Below are 22,676 nucleotides of genomic sequence, written 5' to 3'. Positions count from 1 at the left end.
GCTGGGCCGTGGGGCGGGCGGGGAGGGGGCGAGGGGCAGCCCCGACAGCTTCCCCGGCCCCGCTTCTCCCCCTCCACCTGGAGAGGAAAATAAACCCACGTGTAACGAAACTGCCCTCGTTTGCTCTCACCCACCCGCGGCCGCGACACCTCTCCTCCCTTCCCCGGGGCGCCGCATCTCCCCTCACACCCCTCGGGAGGGAGGGGAGGGGGGCAGGGAATCCCCCTACCCCCGGGACATCCCGGGAAAACGCCGCTCCCCCCGTTCCCCGGGCTCCGGTGCGCCTTGGGGGGGGCCGGGGAGGGGCCGCGCTGCTCGGGATGTGCGGGGCACCGGGGCCCCCCCGATGCACCTTTTATCAACAGCGATCGAGAGAGATGCTCGACCCGACACCAGCCCCGGCGCTGCCGTCCTCCCTCCTCCCGCTGCGCGGCCGCGGAGCTGCGCGCCCCGTCCGTGCGCGGCCCGGTGAAGGGAAACCCGAGGAGCTCCGCCAGCGCGGCAGCCCCCGGGCCGCCCCCCCCCCCCGCCCTCCCGGACTCCCCCTGCCCTCAGACTGTTTAGATTTCTCCCCAGCTTTAAAGAAAATATTTCCAGTAATCCAGATTTCTGGAAAATAACAACAGGCGGGGAGACGCAGACACAAACGCCGCTGAAGTTTATCCAGAGTTTGAACAATTTATAAACACATTTTCCAGCCTGTTTGTCAGGGCGGGCGGAGAGTGACCCCAGCCCGGCCGGGCGGCCCCTACGCACCCCGCGCTGAGGCGGGGGGGGCGCATCCTCCGCGCCCCGCCCGCACCCCGCCCTCGTTACCTCCGCGCCGCTTTGATCCGGGAGCCCGCTCAGCCCCGCCGCTTGATTGATTTTTAATTTTTTTTTTTTTAAATGACGGAGCGCCCTCCCTGCGCGGGGACGGAATGACACCCCCCCCACCCCCCCCACCCCCCTCCGCACGGCCCGGACCCCCACCCGCGGGGCTCCCCACGTCGGGGCCCGGCGCCTCGCACGCTCCGAGCCCGCTGCCTTAAAAGGAGCCGGGAGCCGCGGCCGGGGCCGCGCCAGCGCGGGGGGAACCGCGGCCTGAAACCCGAGCTGGCCCCGCGGGGGGCGGGCGGGGACGGGGATGCGGATGGAGCGGGGGGGGGGGTGTGGGGGTGTGGGGATGGTGCAAAAATCCCTCTGTTTAAAAAACTTCCATTTGAGAAAGTGTGTCACGTCCCGGCGCGGGCGCGTAATCCCCGCACTAATGGCATGACCGGCGCCTCACCGCCGTCACGGGATGGGGCCGGGGGCGAGCACCCCCGCACCCCCCTCCCCACACCCCAGCCCGCCGTCACGCGTGACGCGGGGGGAAAACGGAGCCGCAGAGCCCGCCCCCCCCCCCCGCTCCTTCGGGGCGCCCCACGACGGGACCCCCGCGGTCTGTGTCGGCCCCCCCCGGCCTCGGGGGCTGTATCGGTGTTTATCGGTAATGCGGGTCCCGTTTTCCGCCCAGGTTTCCCCGAGCGAAGCCGGTCCCGGGAGAGGAAAGCCAGGACTGCGCTTCGCGGCCGGTTCGTCTCTTAGTTAAAAAAGCTTCGCAAACGGCGTTATTGGGTAAAATAATGTTGTTGGGGCCCCCGCCCGCTTCCTCTGGGGGGTTTAAAGCGAGGATCTGCACCGGGCCCCGAACGGCCGGGATGGGGCCGGCCCGACCCCCGGCAGCCCCCGGCTCCGCGCCGGAGCCCCGGCGAAACGGGCCGAAAAGCGGCAGAATCGCCAGTTTTGGGGGAAGGGGCGTCGGGGCCGGGCAGGGTGGGGGCGGCCGGCGAAAGGAAAAAATCACGGGGGTCTCCGCGCTCGGCGCAACCTCCGCGGGGGGCGGGCGGAGCCAGTGCCCCCCCCCCCCTCCCACCCAACCCCCTTCCAGGGGCGGCACCACCTGTGTCTGGGCAGCAAAGCCCCGACGGAGACTCCAAGGGCAGGGGATGTCCCGGGAAGGATCCTGCCCCCCAGTTTCTCTCCCTCCTCCTTTTTATTTTTAAGCTCTGCCTGGTGGGTGCCATCTCCCCGCATTGCCCAGGGGAGGAGGAAGGTGCAGGGCAGCCCCCAGCCCCATGGGGGTCACCCAGCCCACCCGGCCCCGGCCCCTCAGCAGGGCCTTGCCCCTCCAGAAACCCCTTTCTCTCTGTTTGGGGCCAGGGGTTTGGCCAGCACCGAAGAAGGGGTGAGTGGAACGCCCCTGGGTGCGCAGCGCCGATGGGGGCTCACATCTCGCCTGTCTGCTTCGGATGGGGTCTGGCAACGCCTTTGAAATCCTGCCTAAAGCAGGGTCTGACGCCGCGGCTCCCACGTCATGTGAGTTGTGGTTTTGGTCTAGGTTTGACTTTTAAGATCTCAGAAAATCACCATCTCGTGTTTACAGCAGAGTCCATGTCACTGCTGGGAAAATAAAAAACAGCCAGAATAAATCATGAGCTGGTCATGGGCAGGAATAATGTTTTCTTATTGCACCTGTCCGTTTCCTGGGTCAGGAATCATGATACATCATGAATAAATCTGATGTATACCCAGCACCACACGAAAGGGCCAGCTCTCATAATTTTTATTCACATTTCCTCAAATACCCTCTGAGCCGCTCTCTGCCAGAGGCACAGAAAGGTGGAACGGGGCTCTGCAGACAGCCCAGACTCTTCCCACTTTTTAATTTTTAAAACGCATTGGCAAACTCACACTGCGGTGGGGCAGTGCCCCACCATGGCTCTGGTACCGTGCTGGGTGAGGTGCCCATTTTCATTTTCTCACTGCCCAGCTTTTGCCTCGTGTCTCTGTAGGTGCTGGGCTCTTGTGCCGGCTGCCCCGGGGCATTTGGGGGTTTTGGTACAGGCAGGCAGGGAGCACGCCCAAACCTGCCATCCTGAAGTGCCTCTTCTCCCAGCTCCTCGCCTGCGTGCGCTCTGCAGCGCTGGCTGATTGCTCTCCAGGAGCGTTTTCCATGGATACCTCAACGGAGGCAGCACCAAATAACAAGTAAAGAACAGCCCCGACGCCGGGCTGCAAGCACAAAGCAAGCAATTGCCCTTCGCGCAGGTCACTAATCTCTTGACACATGGGCTTTGAGACCTGGGCCACGGGGAGGGAGGCTGAAAGGGAAGAAAAGATAGTGGGGACAATGGCAGGGCCGCCGGCCGGCTAATAACCCCTCTCCCGGCTTTGTCTGGGTACACTCAGCACTACGCTGGGATCAATTCAACTCAGCAGAAAAAACCACACTCCTGCACCGCAGAGGGTGCCCCCGCCGTGGGTGCCCCGTGAGGATCCCGGTTCGCCGGGCTAAGTGCAAAGCTCGAGACGCTGCAGGTATTAATAGCCCCCGTTTTGTAGCCGGCAGTAATTCCCTCCTGTGTTTTCCCCTCCACGCTGAAAACAAACCCTTCACTTGATCCGTTTGTCCTCTCCAGTTGCCATCTGTCTTCCATCCTTCAAATCTCACCTTAAAAACAGTGCCTCTTGAGCAAATCCTGCCCGCCGTCCCCGCGCGCCGTCTCGCCCGGCGCAGGCCTGACACTACAAGCGCTCGCTGAAGTGAAGGGGATTTGAGAGCGCGCAGGACACGGCGGGATTAAGGCCACAGATTGTGCTCTCGAGGCCACACCATGTCTGCAGAGCAAAGCCCCGGCCCTGCGGCTCTGCCTGCCTGGTGCCGCCAGCCCCGAGCCCAGGGGCTCCCTCCGCTCAGCGGCGAGGTGAGGCTCTGCCGCGCTGGCATCACCATCCCGTGGGCAGGGATGGAGGGAAGCACCTGAGCCCCCTCCCCAGGTGCCCCCGGGCACCTTCCTCTGCAGATGGACGCAGGAGAGGTCACCCCCCAGCCCCGGCGAGGAGGCACGCGGGTGTTTCGAGCGGGGGCTGCCGGTTTGCGCAGATGTGGCGGGTGCCCCCCGCACCACCCAGAGGCAGCATCTGCGGGGCGGCCCCGGCCAAGCCCGTGAATCAGGCTCACATCAAAGCACCGGCAGCGCGAGCACTAACAACCCTGGCAGCCGGCTCCGAGCGGACAGTGCCTGTGCAGATGTTCAGCAGCAGCTTTTCTCAATTACAAAGAGCAGCAGAATTTACCAGAAAACTCAGGGAAGGAGTCCTGGCCAGCGGAGGGGCCGCAGCAAAGAGCCCACGCATCACTTGCGGCTTCCCAGGCTGGGTCAGAGCAGCACATCACCACCTCCCTCCATTTTAGCACCGGTGTTACATTACCCCACGTTTCCCTGCAGCCCTCGCTGTGGGGGTCACCTGCTCCCATCAAAATCTTGGTCTTCTTTACAAAAAAAAACCCACCTTGCAGGGCTTCACAGGCGTAGGGGAGAGCTCAGACATGACCACATCTGATCCAAACCTTTGGAGCCGGTGAGATTCGTCCTGGAAAATAAACCCACATGATTTCAAAGCCAATCGCGTGACCTACGGCGAGGTGACGCCTGGTGTTTTTTGGCTGAGCCTGTCAAGGGCAGCCCTGATCCTGCCCAGTTCCCACAGACCCCGTGAGCTACCAGGAGCAGGAGTCTCGTGCTCCGGCCAGCCACCCGGGTGGGACAATGTCATCACTCCCACATGACAGCTGGACTTTCCCCTTTTGAGATCAAAAGGAGCAAAATTCAACGTACCTCAAGAGGTGGCTGCAACGTGGACACCCGTCGTGTGGGAGAAGAGGCAGCGGGATGGGCCCTGTCCCCCCTGCCCACGTCCTGCCCGTGGGGGGAGTCGGGGGAGAGGGTGCGAGGTGGGGTGGGGAGGCAGGGCATGGGGCTGGCCCTTCGCCCCAGGCTGCAGGTGCTGCCTCTGGTTTTCTGCTTGAATGAAGCCGCTGGTCTGAACGTGGCTCGTAACCTTCAGCCCACAGCCAAACCTTGCCAAAGTCCTTTCCCCAGGTTGTTCAAAAACGAACGTGCTCACCCATCGTTACCCTCCAGGACCATCAGGTATGGCACATCCCAGCGGCTGGTGAAACGCTGCCGTGCTGGACCAGCGAGCCCTCCTCACCGCGGGACGCAGAGACGCTTGTGCTCCCTCCAAAACACATCAGGGGTGTCCCTGTTCCCCCGTCCCTGGGGTGTATTTAAGTGAAAACGCAATCAGTTCTTCCCCCATCCTGCTTCCCACGGCGGGGAGCGGGAGCAGAGTCCCAGAAGGAGGCACTTGGCACCTCCCTGGAGAAGGGGCCGGGGCAGGAGTGGGATTAGCACCCGGCTGGCACCGGGCTGCTGCACGGGCACGGCCGGCACCGGCCTTTTATTACCGTCCTATAATAATATTGTAAATACTCACTGGGAAGTAATTACATCCTATAAAAGAAGCAGCAGTCTGTGGTTTGAGCCAGGACTGGTTCATGACACTTGTTTTAAAGAGACGTTTCATGTCTTGTTTATAGATTAGATTTTAACCTGACAACCTTTTAACATTGTATTAAATTAGAAATTAACTTCGTATGACTGCTCACCGTATAATTGACCTACTGATAGGCTGAGTGCGAGAGAATATTTAAGATACCTTTCAGACAGTGAAGTTCCCAAGAAAATTCAGAGCCTCCTCCTTGATCCGGACCAGGGCTTTGCTATTAATCAGTATTTATGGTCAGGTGGAAGGAGTCCTTCCCGCGGAGGGAGGGCTGCCAGGGAGCAGCATCCCTGCTGTGGCCTGCCCATCCCTGGGGCCGTGATGAAACCCAAGGGGATGGAGGGAAGGAGGTGTAGGGGACAGGGAAGGCGGCAGGCCCCAGACCCTGCCTGTTGCAGTGACCATGCAGTGAGGCCAGTGGTTGCCCTCCTGCGGTTGCCTCAGCCAAAGCTGCTGGGAGATGAACCCATCAGGGATGGAGCTGCCACCTTTGAGAGAGCTGGATCCTGCAAGGTCGTGGCCACGGGGACAAGCACAGGACTGTCCCCGGTGCAGGGCAGGGCAGGCAGGCGCTGGAGGAATGGTCCTGGTCCATGGCACACGTGGGCCGTAAGCAGGCAGCTTACCTTGGCCTGCTCGGATGACACCCGTGCCTGCGACCTGCCTGCAACTGCATGGGGCCGTCAGTATTTGAGTGTAATTTCCTGCAGCAGAAATTCCCAAGAAAGGCAAAGATTCAGCCCTGGGAACTCACTGACAGATGTACAGCTTCAAATTACATCCAAACCCAGCGAGGGACAGGGTGACAACTGATGGGCCAGTATCAATGCCCAGGCCCAGCCAGGAGTGGCCGTGTGTCCCAAAGGCTGGGGGGACACGTATCCTGCAGTGGGAAACACCAGCTCCAGCGCTGACCCCACTCGTGGACGGTGTCGGAGGAACGAGGGTACAGGTGGGCACCGGGCGGGATGGGGGAGGCACCCACCCTGCCCTCTCCGTGGTCCAGCTCCAGAGTTGGTGACTTGTCTCCCCACTAAGACCTGCCCTGTGCTTTCACCAGTAGAAAGACATTTTCTGGTATAATTGAAACCTCCTCCCAACACGTGCAGGAGGCGGGAGCACTGAGCAAGAACTCAGTAAAATCAGCCGTGGGAGGTTTTACCTTGTTGGGCCAGGAGGACTCTTCAGTACAGGCCTCAGTTTACACTTGGATTCAATGTTAAGGAACAGCATGAGGTTAAATGCCCCCTGTGCACCTTTATGACAAGGCTTAGGACATATTTACAAACAGCTCTGCGTAACACGGGGCCATCAGCAGAGACCCCCCCACCCCCTGCACACACACTGGCTGCTTTGCCCCTCGCTTTGGCTACGAAGCCACTTGGGGCTGCAGCCACAACCTCCGCCAGCACGGCAGGGCCCTGCCTGCACCCGCGAGGCTCCGGCAGCGAGGCACCCCCCGCTCTGAAAACATCAGCCCAACCCTTGTCTTCATCTCCTCCGTTTGCCCCCGCAGCCAGGCTCGCCAGCCATGTGCCGTGTTGCCCAGTCCATGGCTTTTTCTGGCTGAGCAGTGCAGACATCGGCCCCCCCAGCGCTGCGGGATGGCAGCACCTTCACCGAATTCCTTTGGCGGGGGTGGAAGGCACCGAGGGAGGCAAAAACCAGGGGTGAAGACTCAGGCAGCACCGGGGCAGCCAAATGGTTTTACACCAGAGCGGGAGCGGGGTGACGGCGGGAGGGGAAGCGCTGCCCGGCGGTGCAGGGACGGGCGAGAGGCACAGCTGAAGCCCCTTGGCTCCTCCTAATTCTGTTCACACCAGCTCTGCCCCCACGAACGAGAGCAGGGAGCCCCGGGACGGGGTTTGTGCAGTTACCAGGACAGAGGCGCTGCCGCTGCAGACACATGCTTGTCCCGGTGCCTTTTCCATCTGTGAAACAGGCCAAGCAGTGGATTCAATTATTTTTTCCTAGCACATAAGCCACTAATCATTTATTGCATTAAAAAACCACTCATCTCCACAACTTTTGTTCCCATTTCATCCCATTAAAACTCGGAAAAAAAAAGAAAAAGTTTCCCTTTTTGCAATCACAAAGACCCGATCTCAGCTCCATTGACTCGCTAATTGTAAGCACTCAAATGGTTGGGTTTAAAGTTACACTTAGCAGCTGTGAAACATTAGGGTGAAGTGATTACAACCTACTGGAGGATACCGAACATTTTTACAATATCTCAGGAGCATAAGGGAAAGACAACAGGAAATGGCGCAAACTTTCCTACCCTGCACAGCAACAAGCCAGAGCAAAGAAGCGAGAAAATAAATGTAGGGACGCGGCGCAGAATAAGTTTGGATCCTCAAAAAGCGACTGAGGAAGCCCCTGTGAAAGCACCGTGTGTTCACCGCCATGCTCGGAGTGGGTAGAGAGGAGGGGGAGCAGCGTTCAGGGATTTCACAGCTGCATTTTGCAGCAAAACCCTCCTCCGGGCTCTCTGTTGAGGAAGGAGAATGGGGATCTTGGTGGTATTCTGCCCTCGGTCGGTTCCCCTCGCTGGCCGGCCTTCTCCCGGCCTCGTTGCCAGCAGACTTCTGTCTCGGGCTGGCTCATGGCGCTTGGGGCAAGGCCACCAGGGGCTGTGGCAGCAGGATGGGCTGCTCACCTCGGGCAGAGCACCACGCTCCCTCAGGGCCGAGCTTTGCCGGCAGAGCAAACGAAGCCCGAGCCCCACGTGCTCTGGTTATGCCCAGGCCCTGGACTGGCTCTCAGATTTGATTTCATTTGAACTTCAGGCTGTCACATTTAGACAACCTTTGACTTTCCACTTCTTTTCAAACAGCAAAACATTCCCCTCCCATACTTCAAGCATGGTACACGCGTGCGTTTATTACAGAAACCAGGGTAGGATAAGAAAGCAGTATTTCATGTTAATTCATGAAATCTGAACTCAACTTTTAATAGAAGAACTCCACTTTATGCACAGAGTGATATACAGTCTGCCCCGCTTTAAATGAGACGTTTTGCCTTTTGAACTCAGCAGGAGGCTGCTGCTTACTACTACTGGAAACAGTTTAAAAACCTGCAAGTCCTGCATGTCTTTTGGGCTCTTTTTGAGCCAGTGGTTTATATCATGGCACAACATTCTTGCTGGGCTGCCTGCAACCGCCTGCTAGCTGCTGTGTTTGAAAAATCCCTCGTTTCAATAACTCACCTGGATTATTTCCACAACAACAGGAGACGCTTGTCCGAAATCCTACAAAGACCATGAGCCTCTGGCTATTTTTGCTTTAAGTGGGGTTTGGATCAGGTCCCTAGATTGAAAACCTGGTTGCATAAAGGTCAGGGGCAAACGTCCCTTCGGAGCAGCTTCTAGACACCATCAGTGAGCAGCAATATTCTCGCTTGGTGCCTGAAAAGAAGTTAAGGTGGAGGAAAGGTGGTGTTGCAGGAAAGCACGTGGTACCCAGTTGAAATGGGGGGGTTTGTGTGTAGGCTAAAAGCAGGGGCCATTGGTGGGAGCAGGCGTGTGCTGTGAGAGAGGCACATGTTGAATCAAGACCCTATAGAGTTACCGTTGAATCAGACCCTACAGATTTATCGTTGAATCAGACCCTACAGAGTTCTCATTGCAACACACTTGGCTTTCACTGGCTCACTGAAGAGCTGGAACTCAGTGGTTATTCTGCTGGGTCATCTGTGAAAGTATCAAATTAAAGTTAAATTAGCCACCTCATAGCAGTGCACTTCTTTTTTTTTTTTTTTTTTTTATTGTTTTAAGCTCTAGGCTTTCTTAACAGTTTGGCTACGGGGCTATCAACAGTGGGGAATTTAGGACATTCTTTTCAATGAACCAGACTGAAAATATTTTGGTACAGCCCCAGTTTGTAGGGTTTTTCTCCCCCCTCCCTCCCCTTTAAACAAAACATCCTGATTCAAAGGAGCTTCTTGCAGACTGGGAATTTCCACATGGCCGTATTGCAGCACTTATAAAAAGTGATTTAATGCCTGCCAACAACAAATACATTTCCAATGACACCACTCTGCGTTATGCACTATCCTACTTTGTGTTCAGTAAGAACCAGCAACCAAGCTGTCCAAGGCAGGGGGGAGAAGAGCAGTCGCCTGCCTTTGCAAGATCTTTGTCCCTTACGGCTGCTCCTTGGAAAGCCTGAAAGGAAACAAGCATCACGGTGACAACACAATCCCTTCTGTATGTGTTAATCTGGATTTTGTTTGAACTTTTGAAGCTGACCTTGGCTTGAACTGTGTTAAAAATCCTGACTGGTGTGGACTGACTTGACCCTGTGGTCCCATTTGTCCGCAGTGCCAGCCCTACCCTCAGCCCCTTACTACAAGCCATTATTTTACAGACATAAAAGAAACATAGCATTACAGCAGATATAGCCAGCGGGACGGAGCTGCAAGTACTTACTTACGGGCGAACTCTCCTCTGATTTCATCCCAAGGAAGTTTTTTTTTTTTCTTGAGACTGACTGAAAACCAAGCAAGAAACTGAAATTATTGCTGCAGACTCTCAGTTTTTATTAGTGGTTTCCAAGCCTGAAGAGAGAGGGGAAAAAAAAAAAAAAAGCTGCTGAGATCGGAGTCGTGGCGTTACAGTTAAAAAAAAAAATCAAGTCCAAGACTGAATTTGGTATTTGGGGTTTGGGGATGGAGTAGGAAGAGGGTGGTCAGTTCTGCATCACTCAGTGTGGCTGGTTTAAGCTGTAAGAGTGCGAAAAGATTTGTGGGTTTAGATAGTTTCCTCTCATTGCCATGACTCAAACGGCTTCTATTAAAAACAAGTAGTGGGAAGGAAATTTCATAAGCTGACAGTCCCCTCTCACTCTCTGCTTCTCGACACAAGTTGGCTGAGATATAGGAATTCATGTGGTTACTATGTGTGAGCCCATGACTGTTTTATCAGCAGAGTTATGCAGTGCTAGTTTTGACTGTGCACGTTCAGTGGGATGTATAGGCTCAGGCTGCTAGAGGGGTTCTGCAAAGCCCCTTATACGTGATCCTGTAACACAACAGACGTAGGTGGGGGTCTCTGCTGCCCGGTCCTCATCCCACCAAAATCAGTGGGGGGAACAAGAGGGCCCCGACCGACCCAAGGAGCTGGAGCTGGGCTCAGACACCCCAACAGAGATGGGTGTTTGTTTCCAGAAGCGCTAAGTGGGTGCAAGGCACACCATCTAAGTCTCCCATTTTTAACTGTCTTGCCCTTGCACATGGGGATGACAAAGCGGGGAGGCCAAACCAAGCTAGACTGGCTGCATAACATCCCCTGATGGCTTTAATTAAAGCCCTCGAGTTAGTAAATATGCACATCGTCTGGTCCAGGAAGATATACGAAGCCCACAGCCAGCCCAGCAACACTCCATGAACATTGCCATTTAAGCAGTTTCTTGTTTTAACTTAGATTTATTCAATGACACATGCATTCTGGACAGATATCTGAGTTCCAGTGAACAACTTTTATAACCAAATATGAGAAATTTGTGACTGCAGTTAGTCAATTAAGTACGTTTCTAAAATACATGACTAGAAGAAAACCGGAGCGAGAGAGAGAATTCTTCCAAAGAACAAAAAGAAACATTTCCATTTGTAATACTCTTGGCATTGACGAGTATCAGTGGGGAAGGAGGGCAGCAAGGAGACGCAACGAGGAAGGAATAACATTATCAACCCTGTCCACAGAAAGTTCTCCAGTTTTCACTCTCTCCAGTTCATTCGTTAATGCTCGGCACTTTTGCAAATGGCGACAGCTCCTCTGAGTTTCGGAGATTCATCTCCCAACACAAAAAAGCAGAGAACAGTTCTGAAACCATGTGCTTGACCAAAAATGGCTTAGAAATATTTCTCTTCAACCAACTCCTCCTGAACACAGCAAAAAAAGAAGCCGCAGAGCTATCAGGATTGAAGACGGAGTCTTTTCATATTGCACAGGAAAACAAAGTCAAGATTTCGTGAGTATGTTTCAGGAAGGTTTAAGAGTCGTCAATATTTATCAGGGTAACGAGAAGCATCCAGCGCAGCGGTGAGCCGGCACGTGACAGACACATCGGGATTGTTTAGGCGGAGAAGCGGCTCGTCACCCTGTCTGGGTCTCCCCTCGGATGTTCGGTTAATTTAAGGGAATCCCGTGGGGAAAAGGCTGAGGGGCTGGTTTTCGTTAGTCGGGAGGGGCGATCTGTAGCCATCGAAGTTGCGTGGGATGCTGCCGCTGGTGGAACCAGAGCTGTTACTGAGCGTCTCTATGCTTCCCTCTCGCTGAAGCTCTGCAACAGGAAGAGAGAGCAGGTTCTGGTTAGCATTTCAGATCAACCCGGAGTGCCGTTAGACGGCCGCTTTATTGACAAATCTGATTATTGTATCATTGCTCTAACATTCGCTTGTCATCCATCTTTTCTGGGGTGATTTGACGAATCACTCCAGAGGCATCCCAGCTCCTGCTTCTGCCAGGCTCGCAGCTCCACTGAGCTGAAGCGGAGCTGGATGGAGACATTAGGTGCTGCTCAGCAGAGCAGCCCCTTCCCTGGGGACGAGGCCGCTGACTCACGACATGTCAGGACCCGACAGTGGGGATGCTCACGGCTGAACTGAGCTGGGTGCGAAGGGCGCAGTGGCGGATGATGAAACATCTTTCCTCCGCAGCAATGCTGCTGAGATGGTGGGGAAGGGGGAGTGGCAGCAGCACCGGTTACCGGTGGTGTGTACCTGTGGTGCGTAACCACTGTGATTCTCCACGTTGGGAACACCAGGGACTTTCCGCAACCCTTTAACCTGTGCAAACGGACATAAGTAACTCTGCTTTTTCAAGCCAAAGAGAGAATATCCCCTTTCTTACGTGCTTGGGCTATGCCTCAAAGAAAAGAAAGCAGGCCTGACTGGCTCTCCGTCTCCTGGTCACACACATCCAGACATCTCCCCTTGATGACCTCCCAAAACCTCTATTGCTCCCTAATCTCAAAACACGAGGATTTGTGTGTGTGCAGAGCATCGTTTCTAACCGCGGCCTCTCTGTGAGACACTTGAACCCAACAGTTGCCTCGGTGGCAGCGTGCAGCAGCGCCGCGGGGCAGCATCCCCCCGGCCGGCACTCAGCGGCGGCATGCAGCGGTGAGATTAGGCAGAGCCCCACGTACACGACAGGAATCCTCTCCCAGACACGCGGTGACAGGCTACAAGAAATATTCTGGCGAGTTGCAACGCGCGGCCCCGAGTGCGATTTCCGTCGGCTGCTTCTGCACAGCCTGAGCTGGAGGGGCCGGGATGCGTACAGGAGATTCGGGCAAATTCCTCTGCTGCCAAAAGGGAAAAGAGGAAAAAAAACCCCACCCTCTTGTTTGCCGCACGCCACAGTGTCGTGCATGTAAGGCACAGGGGACAAACTCCTGGGGGAGACAGGCAGCTTTCCCTGTCCCTGCAGTGGGAATTTTGCTTGATGAGGATGGAAAGAAGCTGCAGAGTGGCGCCCGCTTTGCCCTCTGCTAAATATTACTGCACGCCTCTGTGTCACACTGGGATATTTAACCTTTTGCAAACACCACGACAGAACTTTTGCTACAACGGGACTCCACGACAAGGACATATCTACATGCGAAGAGCATGGCAAAAGCAGCAAGTCAGTTCTTGGCTAAAACAAAAGGCATCCTGCCCCAGCATCCTCGGACACTGCGCAGCTCCCGTTTGCTACCTGGGCATGGCAGGGACACCCAGCAAAGGGCTCGGGGATTTAATCCTTGGTCGTGGAAGTAACTTGCAAAATGGAGATAATCTGCCCAGGATACGTGAAAAACAAATCAGCAGGAAACCAGTCACCCTAAAAGCAGTGATGGTAATGACTGCAGCTGTACTAATCACGACTTCTTGCCAGTATTTGGTGAAGGAATGTCCATGTCTAAACCTCTTCATTTTCCTCACATCCTCACTCTCCCAAGAGTTCAGGAAGTAAAAACAGTAATTTAAATCAGAAATGAGTGGCGTATCCCACACTAATACTGTGCTTATCCTGTCTGATTTGGGGCTTTTATCTCCCTCTGCACACAGCTGGCTTCGGTTAAATGTCCCACGTCAGAGCTCTGGGGTGCTGGGCAGTCATCGCCCGCGCTGGGCAGGCTGGGGCTCCCCCAAAAAGCGTTTGGGCTGCTGAGCTCCTCAAGGGGCTACTTTGCTCGCTTACTTGATTTTCAGGTAAATGTTGTGTTTTCAGTAACCGTAGCAAAAGAAGGGAGAGGAAAAAGAGAGGGAACATTTGTTTCGTCGCAGCCCTGTGGCTCCTGCGTGGCTGTTTCTGCCCCTCGGGCCACGGGGCTGAGCTCCTGCCTGCCAGCTCCTGCCTGTCCTTGGCCACGCCATGTCCTGCCTGTCCTTCGGTGACTTGTGTGGGACCACACACCCTGGCGGGATGGGATTTTGGGGAATTTGGGCTCGCAGGGTGGCTTTCTGGGGGGGGCTGCGTGATTTCTACAGCTGGCAGTGCTTGTCACCTCTGCGGGGGACTGCCAGGGGGTGGCACTGCAGAGACTGATGCCAGCCAGGGAAAAAAGCATGGATAAAAAATCGGGCAGATTTTTTTGGTGGGCGCAGGGCCTGGCTTGGGGAGGCTGGGGCCCTGTCCTGGCCGTGCTGCTCAGCTCCGGCTCGGCGCTGCCACTGCTCCCCTTGCTGTTGTCAGGTACACAAACCCCTTCAATAAGCACCAGGGAGGGACAAAAGAGAGGGTCAAAGAGATACAAAGGAGGAACCAGAGGGGAAGTTTTCCAGCCCTTCAGGCTGCAAAGAGCCCGTTTTGGGTTCAAAGCGGGTCAGGCTAAAATCCAGGGGAGCTCCCACATCCGAGCTGCCATCCCAAGCGCCGCAGATGGCAAACGCACACGTTCCCCTGGGCAAATGAGTCCGGCCGCTCTCAAACGGCCCCGCGCCGCGAACCCGCTCGCTCTGGAACTAATTACACGGCGAGGCAGACGAGCAATGTATTTTGATACCTAAGAAAGCATTGTAAAACTCCTGACCACTGCAGCAGAAAGCAGCACCGCTGTGCTCAGGAAATTGGGCTCTTGCCCTCGCCCAGGCCCAGCTCTCATGCACGGCTGGGTCACGAGAGATGGGCAATTAGCCATTACATGGTCACCAGGGACTACCTGTGCTGCACATATGACCCCTAGGACGACAGTCAGCACATTTTCCTATGTTCTCCCAAATTACACTGTTTTCTCCCAGCTGTTTCATTAATTAAAAATATAATTAAAAAAAAAAAAAAGTCTAGTGCAAACTATTATCTTTCCTCCCAGACCTTCCAGCAGACCAGGGCACGGCAGAAGCACAGGCAGAGTAATGCTGATGCCATTCCCATGGGAAGCTCGGACAAGACTGGGAATAGCTCCATGGCGTTGGGCCACCCCTTCTGTTACAGGGATGATTTCTGATAGACCTGATGCCTGGATAGACCCAACAAGTGCAAGAAGGAGCCACCACAGCGTAGTGGGGCTGTTGGGTATCAGGAGAGGCAGGTCCCTATGGACAGGCAGTGCAGGCAGCGCTGCCCACCCCAGGACGGAGCAGCTGAGCCCTGCGGCGCAGCTGGAAGGAGGTGAAATACTTCCCAGACCTAAATAAGATGTGTCACATAACCGGTCAGACCACCGATGTCCTCTGTGCTGGGAACACGCTTGCTGAAAAACACAAATAGAAGCAAAAAAACAGGATTCCCCTGTGGAAAGATGGGAGCGAGTGGCAGGAGGCTCTGGATGAAGGCTCGGCACCGGCAGAACAGCACACGGCTGCCCGGCGAGTGATTTCGTTTACTTTGGTGGAGTTACGCCAGGAATGGACTTGGCCCCAGCATGTCTGAGGGTTATTGTATCTGCATTCCCCCATGCATATACTGTCGAGATGTATTAACTTCCTTAAATGTACCAGTAAAACAACCTCTTATGATACACTTTAATGAACTTGTACAGTAGCCAACAAATTGTGCATCATATAAAACCCATTCGGCCTTATAGACTCTCTGGCTATTTTGTAATAACTGCAATTTGCTTCTGCTGAAGCAAGATAACCAGGGTTGAGAAGTCAGGCTTTGCAGAAACCTAAATATTTGATTTGGGGGGGGGAGTGGGTGGGAGAAGGAAGAAAAGGGCCTCTGGGAGCTATTTATGGGGTCAAAATAACATGAGACCTGCTCTTCTCGTAGCATTTCTACCATCAAGGAAATGAAATACTGTGAGAAGACCAGCACTTGCATTATTTTGGCCCCATAAATGGCTCCCTGAGGCTTTCAAAAGCCCGTGAAAAACAAACACAAATACAAATAAATGCTAATACTGGAAACGTAAATACTAAAACCTGCCCATGTCCCTGGAGGAAACGACTCACAAAAGTCCTCACCGCCCTAAAAATCAAAAAAAAGAGAAGATGGGGAAAAAAGACGAAGGAGCTGGAACATCTGCTGAAGCCATGAGGAGAAAGTCACTTCAGGGGAGCTGGGAACAGCCCTGCCTGCGCTTTTGATGGTAACAGTAATGGGCACCGCTGGCATCACCCAGGGTCCCAGAATAACAGGGATTTTCAGGGCACACGTGCTTTCCGCCGTGATGAAGGCAGCAGCACTAAAAATCCTCACTGCTGCGGGGACGAGCGGCCGTGAGGAGCAGGGGAGGGTGGGACGGCGAGCGGTCAGGGTCCCCAGCCCACCCTGGGGGCAACTGTCCCCCTCCTGTGGCCCCGCAGCATCCAGCACGCTCGGGGGCTGCGGAAACACCGACGCTGCTGCTCGGAGAGCACCGGGGTCATTAAAGGTGTTGGGAAGCAAATGCTGGCTGCTCTCTCTTGGCAGGACTGCCCGCAGCCCGGCACAGCGCAGCCTTTCTGCGCCGTTCGTTGCATGAGAAATTGAAAATGAAACCTCCCACCAAACATCTCTTTCTGCTCATATTCCCCACTGCCACGCTGCAGCCTGACAGTCCTGTCCCTTGTTGTGCAGCCCAAGCCACTCTGCTCTCCCTGAGCCAAGGTGGGGAGGAGGAGGAAGAGGAGGAGGAGGAAGAGATGCTCTGGGAACTGCCTGGGGTCTTCAGGTCTGGGGGAACAGGGCTGTCCCCCACCCAGCGAGGTGGCTGCAGCCTCAATTCCAGAAAGCTCCAGGAACTGTCAGAGGACCCCATCAAATCCAGAAAGGCACAAAGCCCTGCCAAGCTTAAATGTGAAACCATTTTATAGGGCACATTAATTCAATGCCTGAAGAAAATCTATATAGCCCTCTTTTGCCCGGAACACTCATAAATTATGCTGCCTTTCTTCTGGGTGCTCTCTGTAGTGGTCCACTTGAAGCCGTGGTATCTCCTTTATGTCTACTCAAAAATCTCATCTCCAGTGCATTATTTCTTCTAATGGTTTTTCTTCTCTGTTTGCTTTCCTCTGTTAAGCACAGTTTCAAAATATCCTCCAAAATCATCTGCTGGAAGAGCTGACCCTTTCCTCTTACCTACCGAAGGCTGCCCAGGCTCCCGCACAGCCCAGCGGAGCCGCAGTCGGGATAAATGATACAATGACAGCAGCCTGATGTGTCAGGGCAGCGGGGAAGCGGCAGCAACTCTGAATACAAGAATTATTCTTCATCATCTCCAACTGTCACAACACATTACCCTCAAAGCCGCAGCTCGCTGAAGGAGTGACCCTGGACTGAATGGGAGAGTGCTCGGGGAAAGAACTAATTGTAGCCTCTTTTCACACGTCAGTCACTTTTCACAGCACCAAGCCTTTCAAGCTCAACTAATGTCAAGTTCCCTTTTCCTTTTGCTGGGCTGAGTATTTCTGATTTTTAAGGATGGCATTTTTAAAGGAACAAGGTCTCTGGTGAGGGATGAGGCCAGGGAGGGGAGGGAAGGAAGCGTCGGAGAGAGCACGCATCAGAAAGTCCATCAGACGCCTGAAGACTCGTTAGGAATTAGACAATTAACAAGTAGGAATGCAGGAAGTGGGGTAATGGCCAGCAGGGCTTGAATCTCCTCGATTTCATTTCTGTCATTCACGGCAATTGTTTCAGGGAACTTTGTGGGCTCTGCCGTGCGCGGGAACGTACTCGGCCCCCTCTCTGAAATTCGGATGCAGGACGGGCGTTTTCCAGCGGTGGGGAAGAGAAACAAGGTGCCGCTAACTAAAACCACCTCTCCCTGGCCATGAGCAGTTTTTGAATGAGCAGCTAAAAGGCCAAAATTAGAGTCTCATTTTAAAATCAAAGATAATACCCTTTGGAGGAGAAGCGAGAAGACTCCCTGCAGACAGAGCTCTGACAATGACAGCCCGGGCTGTGCTCCTGCGCAGGCAAAGCTAAGGGCCCTTCACGCCTTCTTGTCTTTAGCCAAAATCACAAAATATGCTGTGGATAGGACTATTTTTTCACCCTTGCATTTGCACAATGCCTATCACGGGGCACTTGCAGAGCTGACTGGGGCTTCTGAGTGTTACTTATTAACTGTAACGAATAATAATTATGTAGCTTCTGCCATCTGGATTCTCATTCAAAAGGGTCCTATATAAAGCGAACACTAAAAGGCAATTTGTATTAACACAATGAAAGTCTTGAGGATCTCTTAAACTGTTTGTAATTTACACAACGCTCCCCAGTGAATGGATTAGTTAAACATTTTTATTTTACTGATTGCCGCCAAAGGGAGTGGGACGTGCTCCCACAGAGGAGCCCGCACCGGCCCCCAATGCGCAGCTTCCACTCCCCTGTACGCCGACACGCACTTTTACACGTAACCGCTCCATCCTGCAGTGTTTAGACAACATCCCAAGCTCAGCTGGACACTTTTCGCTCTATTTCTGCATGAACATTTAATACAAACATCACAACTGGTCCCCACGGGGGCCGGTGCCGCTGCCTGGGACGGGCACGGCTCAGAAAAGGGCTCAAAAGCTGATGTGGAGTCCTAAACCGAACCGGGATGCAGAAATACAGCCCCTAAGACAAGAGATTGGAAATTGCATTTTAGGTTTTTCTTGGGTATTATTATTTTTTTTTTTTTTAAATAAAACGCAATTATGCTAACGAGGGAGCTCTAATTATAATCCATCTCCACCACCCTCGGTGGCTGCTGGGAGGCGAAGACCTGTGGAGCTGGCTCCAGCCCCGCTGGCAGCCATGGCCCCGTGCAGGGATGCGAGGGCAGAGGGGGGCACTGCACCCCCGGGGGAACCTGTGCTTTTGGGTATTCGGATCAGCAAAGATCGTTAATATTAAACTGTAGTGAAACGAAAGCACCGCGTTCTCATTAAAGCTCTTAATTTTCCAAGCTCCTTTTGAGACGGCTGGAAAGAAATTTCTGAGCAAATGTATTTTTACGTTGCTCCTTTCCAAAGGGAGGACAGACAGAAAGTCAGTCCCCAGCTTTACATATTACTGTAATGTTTACAAGTTCATATGATTATGATCATGTTTAAAAGTCAATTAAACCTGCTCTCTGCTCCAAACCTTGCGCCCTGCTCCTGCATTAACCCGTGCCAGTTCCCCCTCCACTCCAGCAACCGGCACAGGCAGCTGTGGGGACTGATTTCCTGCAATGATTTGGGTGGCCGTGATACACCTGCTCCTAAGAAATGTTTCTTTTTCCTTTTTTTTTTTTTTTTTTAAACCAGTAGTTTGGGAAAAGAGATTTTAAACTCCATTCAAAAGAGGAAACGTAACACTACGGCATCTGAACACTGAAAATCAATTCCCGTATTAAAACCATTTCATCCTGCTGCAACCTGAAAGATGTTGAGACACCGCAAAAGTCCCTACATTAAATTTGCAAAGTGAGAAAGACTGGCTGAGCATCTTCTCTGAAATCAGAATTCAGTGGCCTATGTAAAATATCAGTTACTGTCAAACTACCTCACAGTAACTCGAATGCTGAATCCACACAGAGTTCGTTAATACCGTGCACTTGGAGATGAAACCTGGCACGATGGAAAAAAGGTGGGAGGATCTAGCATGGGGATGTGGAAGTACATGAGGCAGGAGATAACCAGGGGAACAAAGACTGAGCCTTCTGAACATCAGAGCCCCTCCGAGATCGCAAATTTCATTTCTAGTGCCATACTGCAACGCAAAGATGCCAAACAACTAACACGAAACGGGGAGGACATCCGAACTTATATAAACGTCTGGGTTTACTTCAGGCACAAAGAGATTGTTGAGATATGGACAAAACATTTTCATGCATGAACTTCTAAAGAATCTTGTCTACCAAAAAAAAAAAAAAAAAAAAAAGGCAAGCAGCTTGTTTTTTCCTTTAAAAAGAGAACCTGAAAAGCTCCATACAACTCGAGTCCATGGAGTAGGAGACCCAAGAGTTTGGCATCTTGCCAGACTTGACTCTGAGCATTTTATGGAAGGTTAAAAGTGCACTAGATAAAGGACTAGCATTTAGACGGAGAATATTCTTCACGATAGGCACTTTCACAATGACTGCAGTGCTTTTAAAAAATAATCTCAAGTTTCCTAGAGCTGTATATTTTTATAAAGAGTTTTAGGATGTTTCCCTACATAAATGGCACTTCAGAAGGGTGAGTTACTAATTTTAGTCAGTATGTGAAATTTCAAAAGCCAGAACGGTCAAATGCTTATAGAAAATAATTTCTGTAGCCCAATCACATCACTGAAGCCTACGACTCCTTGTGCGAGGTTTCTTGAAGAGTTTTAAAAATGAATATGCAGATACAGTGGTTTGGGTTTAAAGGAATTCTCTCCTACCCCGTCTTGAAAGTCTCAGTATGTTGCTACTACAAATCCTATAATGCACCTTATACATAATACGTGCTTTCCTGTGAAAGCCAGGCTGTATACAAGCTTTTTAACATATTTTAGGCAGAATTATCTTGTATCTTCAGTTACGCAAGCAGCACATCTGTGTATATCAGACCAAAAGCATTCACAGAGAAAACACTGTATTAAAATTCCTGGGTTTGGTCTCTCGTTCCCTGGGTTATGGGAGTGCCTTGAATTGCTCAACAGTGACCCCTCTGTCAGCCTCCGACTCCACGAAGGAAAATACAAATTCAGTGTAATCTGCATGTTCACGACACCTACCAGCTGTGTCCTACACCCTCCAGACTCTTTGGATCTTGCTCAGAAGTTTTGGAGGCGATGCTCCTATTCCTGAAAACACCATGCTTCTATCCAGAGCAGGTCTGGACCCAACGTGTGGATCTCAGCATTCCCCTTCCCACCAGAGCGGGAGCTGCTCGAGATCTCGGTGTTGGGGGGGTGGGTCCTGTCTCAAAGGTGCTGCTGCAAAGCCACCACACAGGACCGTGATGACCGGGAGCACTCAGGGAGCCTTGGGGGTCCCTCCTCCTCTCCTGGGCTTGGCTTGCCCAGCAAAAAAAAATGGGTAAGGAAAAGCTGCCTGAAGGTCAAAACCACAAACTCGGCGATTATCTCAGGGTCTGGGCAGCCCTTCACCAATATGCTGAATGAGGGATTTTAGACACGCCTGATCCTCCAAATTTTAGCAGTTTCTTTCATGTCTAATTTTTTAGACATATTTTTTTCCCCCTCTTGTGATGCTACCTCGGTTATTGGGCCTCCTTAATAACCCTCAGTTAGGAAGGCAACCCCGGAGAAGGACAACTTGTGTGCTCAGTGTGCCTCTGTGTGCACCTCGCATATGTGCATGATGTGCTTCTGACACAAACATATTGCTGAGTTCATTTTAAAAGTATAATATTACAAAGCAAAGTAATTCTGGCACAACTTCTAGTACTTCTGACACGATGTGGCCTTTTGGGCCAGTGAGGAAAGCTACTGAGAGGCTCTGGGCTGTCTCCCTGATGCAGATTGATGCTGAGAAGGAAGCTAGACCGGACTGGAATTTGGGTTTGATTCAAAAGAAAAGTTAAAAGTTTGGGGGGAGCAGATGCTCAGCTGGTCCAAATCAGAAGGGTTTCGTTGAAGCTCACGAAATGATGTCACCGTGGACTCAGCCTTGTCTGCTCATCTAAACAGTTCAAGGCTCTCGAGTCAGAAAAGTTCAGGTGGAGATCTAAGCAGAGGTCTCTTCCCTTCATTTCCCTGGTGCTAGTTTTAGTGTCGCTGAGAAACTCCAAACCCATCCAAATAATCCCAGTTCCAAACACAACTTATTTGGTCTATTTAGTCAATTATTTTAAAGATTATGTTGACAGCACTGCTTCTAGCAGACCAATTTTCTAAACGCAGACCTAATTTTACGAAGCACTCAAAAGCTCGCAGTAGTACTCTTAAAATCACATCTCTACCTAGATTGAGTATTAACCGAGCCTGGAAAAACAACAGGCCAACCTTGTGGGCTCGCTCTCTTGCAGGATTGCTTGAGGCTCTTAATACACTCTGTCTTATTTATACAGCTCCAAATTCTGATGTTAGACATAAATATGAAAGAGCCTTGATAAAAATGACATCCGAAGCTTAATTTGTCCCTTTGTTAATGGTGTTGTTCAGCGCAGCAGTTTGCATTCGTTCTCATGAAACCAGAAGGCAGCTGAAAAACGTCGACTGGACGTTTTCACTTGTTAAAAGTAAGATTTTAAAAACTATTCCAAGTATTGATTTTAACATACTTTGTCTTTTTAGTTACACTCTTACAAACACTGTCAAATGTGTGAATGAGCTGCAGCCTGTGGACAAGTGTGTGGCAGAGGATAACTCTTGTGTGAAATCTAAAAGACCTAATGGCAAACCAAGGCATTCCTCTGGCCACATCCCACATAAAAGGCAATTTAAATCATCTCAAGCTGTGCAGATTCTGCCTTGTACTTGGGCATCTGGCAGTCAAGTTAATATAACTACCTGCTCTTCATGTTGTTTCCTTCTGCAGGCTTTTCGCTCACATTTTGATGGGTGACCAGCCACATTTCCAAAAGATAAACCAAAGAGACAACGCAATAATGGCACGATATAATCTAAAGATTCTTTTTTAAAGGGTATGCATAAAAGTGGTCCTGAGTGAAGATTAGGGATCTGTTCCCATAGACTTCATCTACCCACTGTTGCCTCCGTGGCTGCAGAGGAGGAAGGCATGCTGCTAAATTAATTTGTCTTCTGATTAACACCTCCAAACGTCATTTCCACCTGACAACCCGGCCTCAGTGACGGGAATAACCGCTCAGCGAGGCGTGCTGGTCTTGGGAACAGATGGGAGGTGCCATCCATGGGAATGCCCTGTTCTGCTGTAAGAGAAAATCAGAACAGCAACACACCCCAGCATCCCTCTGCAGCACACCCCACGGCACTGCTCCTGGGTGCCCCGGCAGGGTGCTACCTTACCTGGTTA

General features: G+C 52.5%; 1 protein-coding gene across 8 annotated transcripts in view; it reads right to left on the bottom strand.

The window, feature by feature from the left end:
- Positions 1-10,777: 10,777 nt before the first annotated feature.
- The window catches only part of BCAS3 (BCAS3 microtubule associated cell migration factor), a 372,464-nt gene continuing 360,565 nt past the window's right edge, over positions 10,778-22,676 (bottom strand). For 5 of the 8 annotated variants that reach the window (XM_074922814.1, XM_074922816.1, XM_074922821.1 and 2 more), the window contains one exon: positions 10,778-11,654. In XM_074922814.1, coding sequence (XP_074778915.1) covers positions 11,506-11,654 — 149 coding nt within the window. In that variant the 3' untranslated portion in view covers positions 10,778-11,505. The remainder of the gene's footprint in view (positions 11,655-22,676) is intronic. The other 3 variants (XM_074922818.1, XM_074922820.1, XM_074922819.1) reach the window with 2 other exon arrangements.

Source organism: Athene noctua, chromosome 19, assembly GCF_965140245.1.
Source record: "Athene noctua chromosome 19, bAthNoc1.hap1.1, whole genome shotgun sequence".
NCBI lineage: Eukaryota > Metazoa > Chordata > Aves > Strigiformes > Strigidae > Athene > Athene noctua.
Note: the sequence above shows the minus strand (reverse complement) of the source record. Positions and strands in the feature narration are given on the sequence as shown.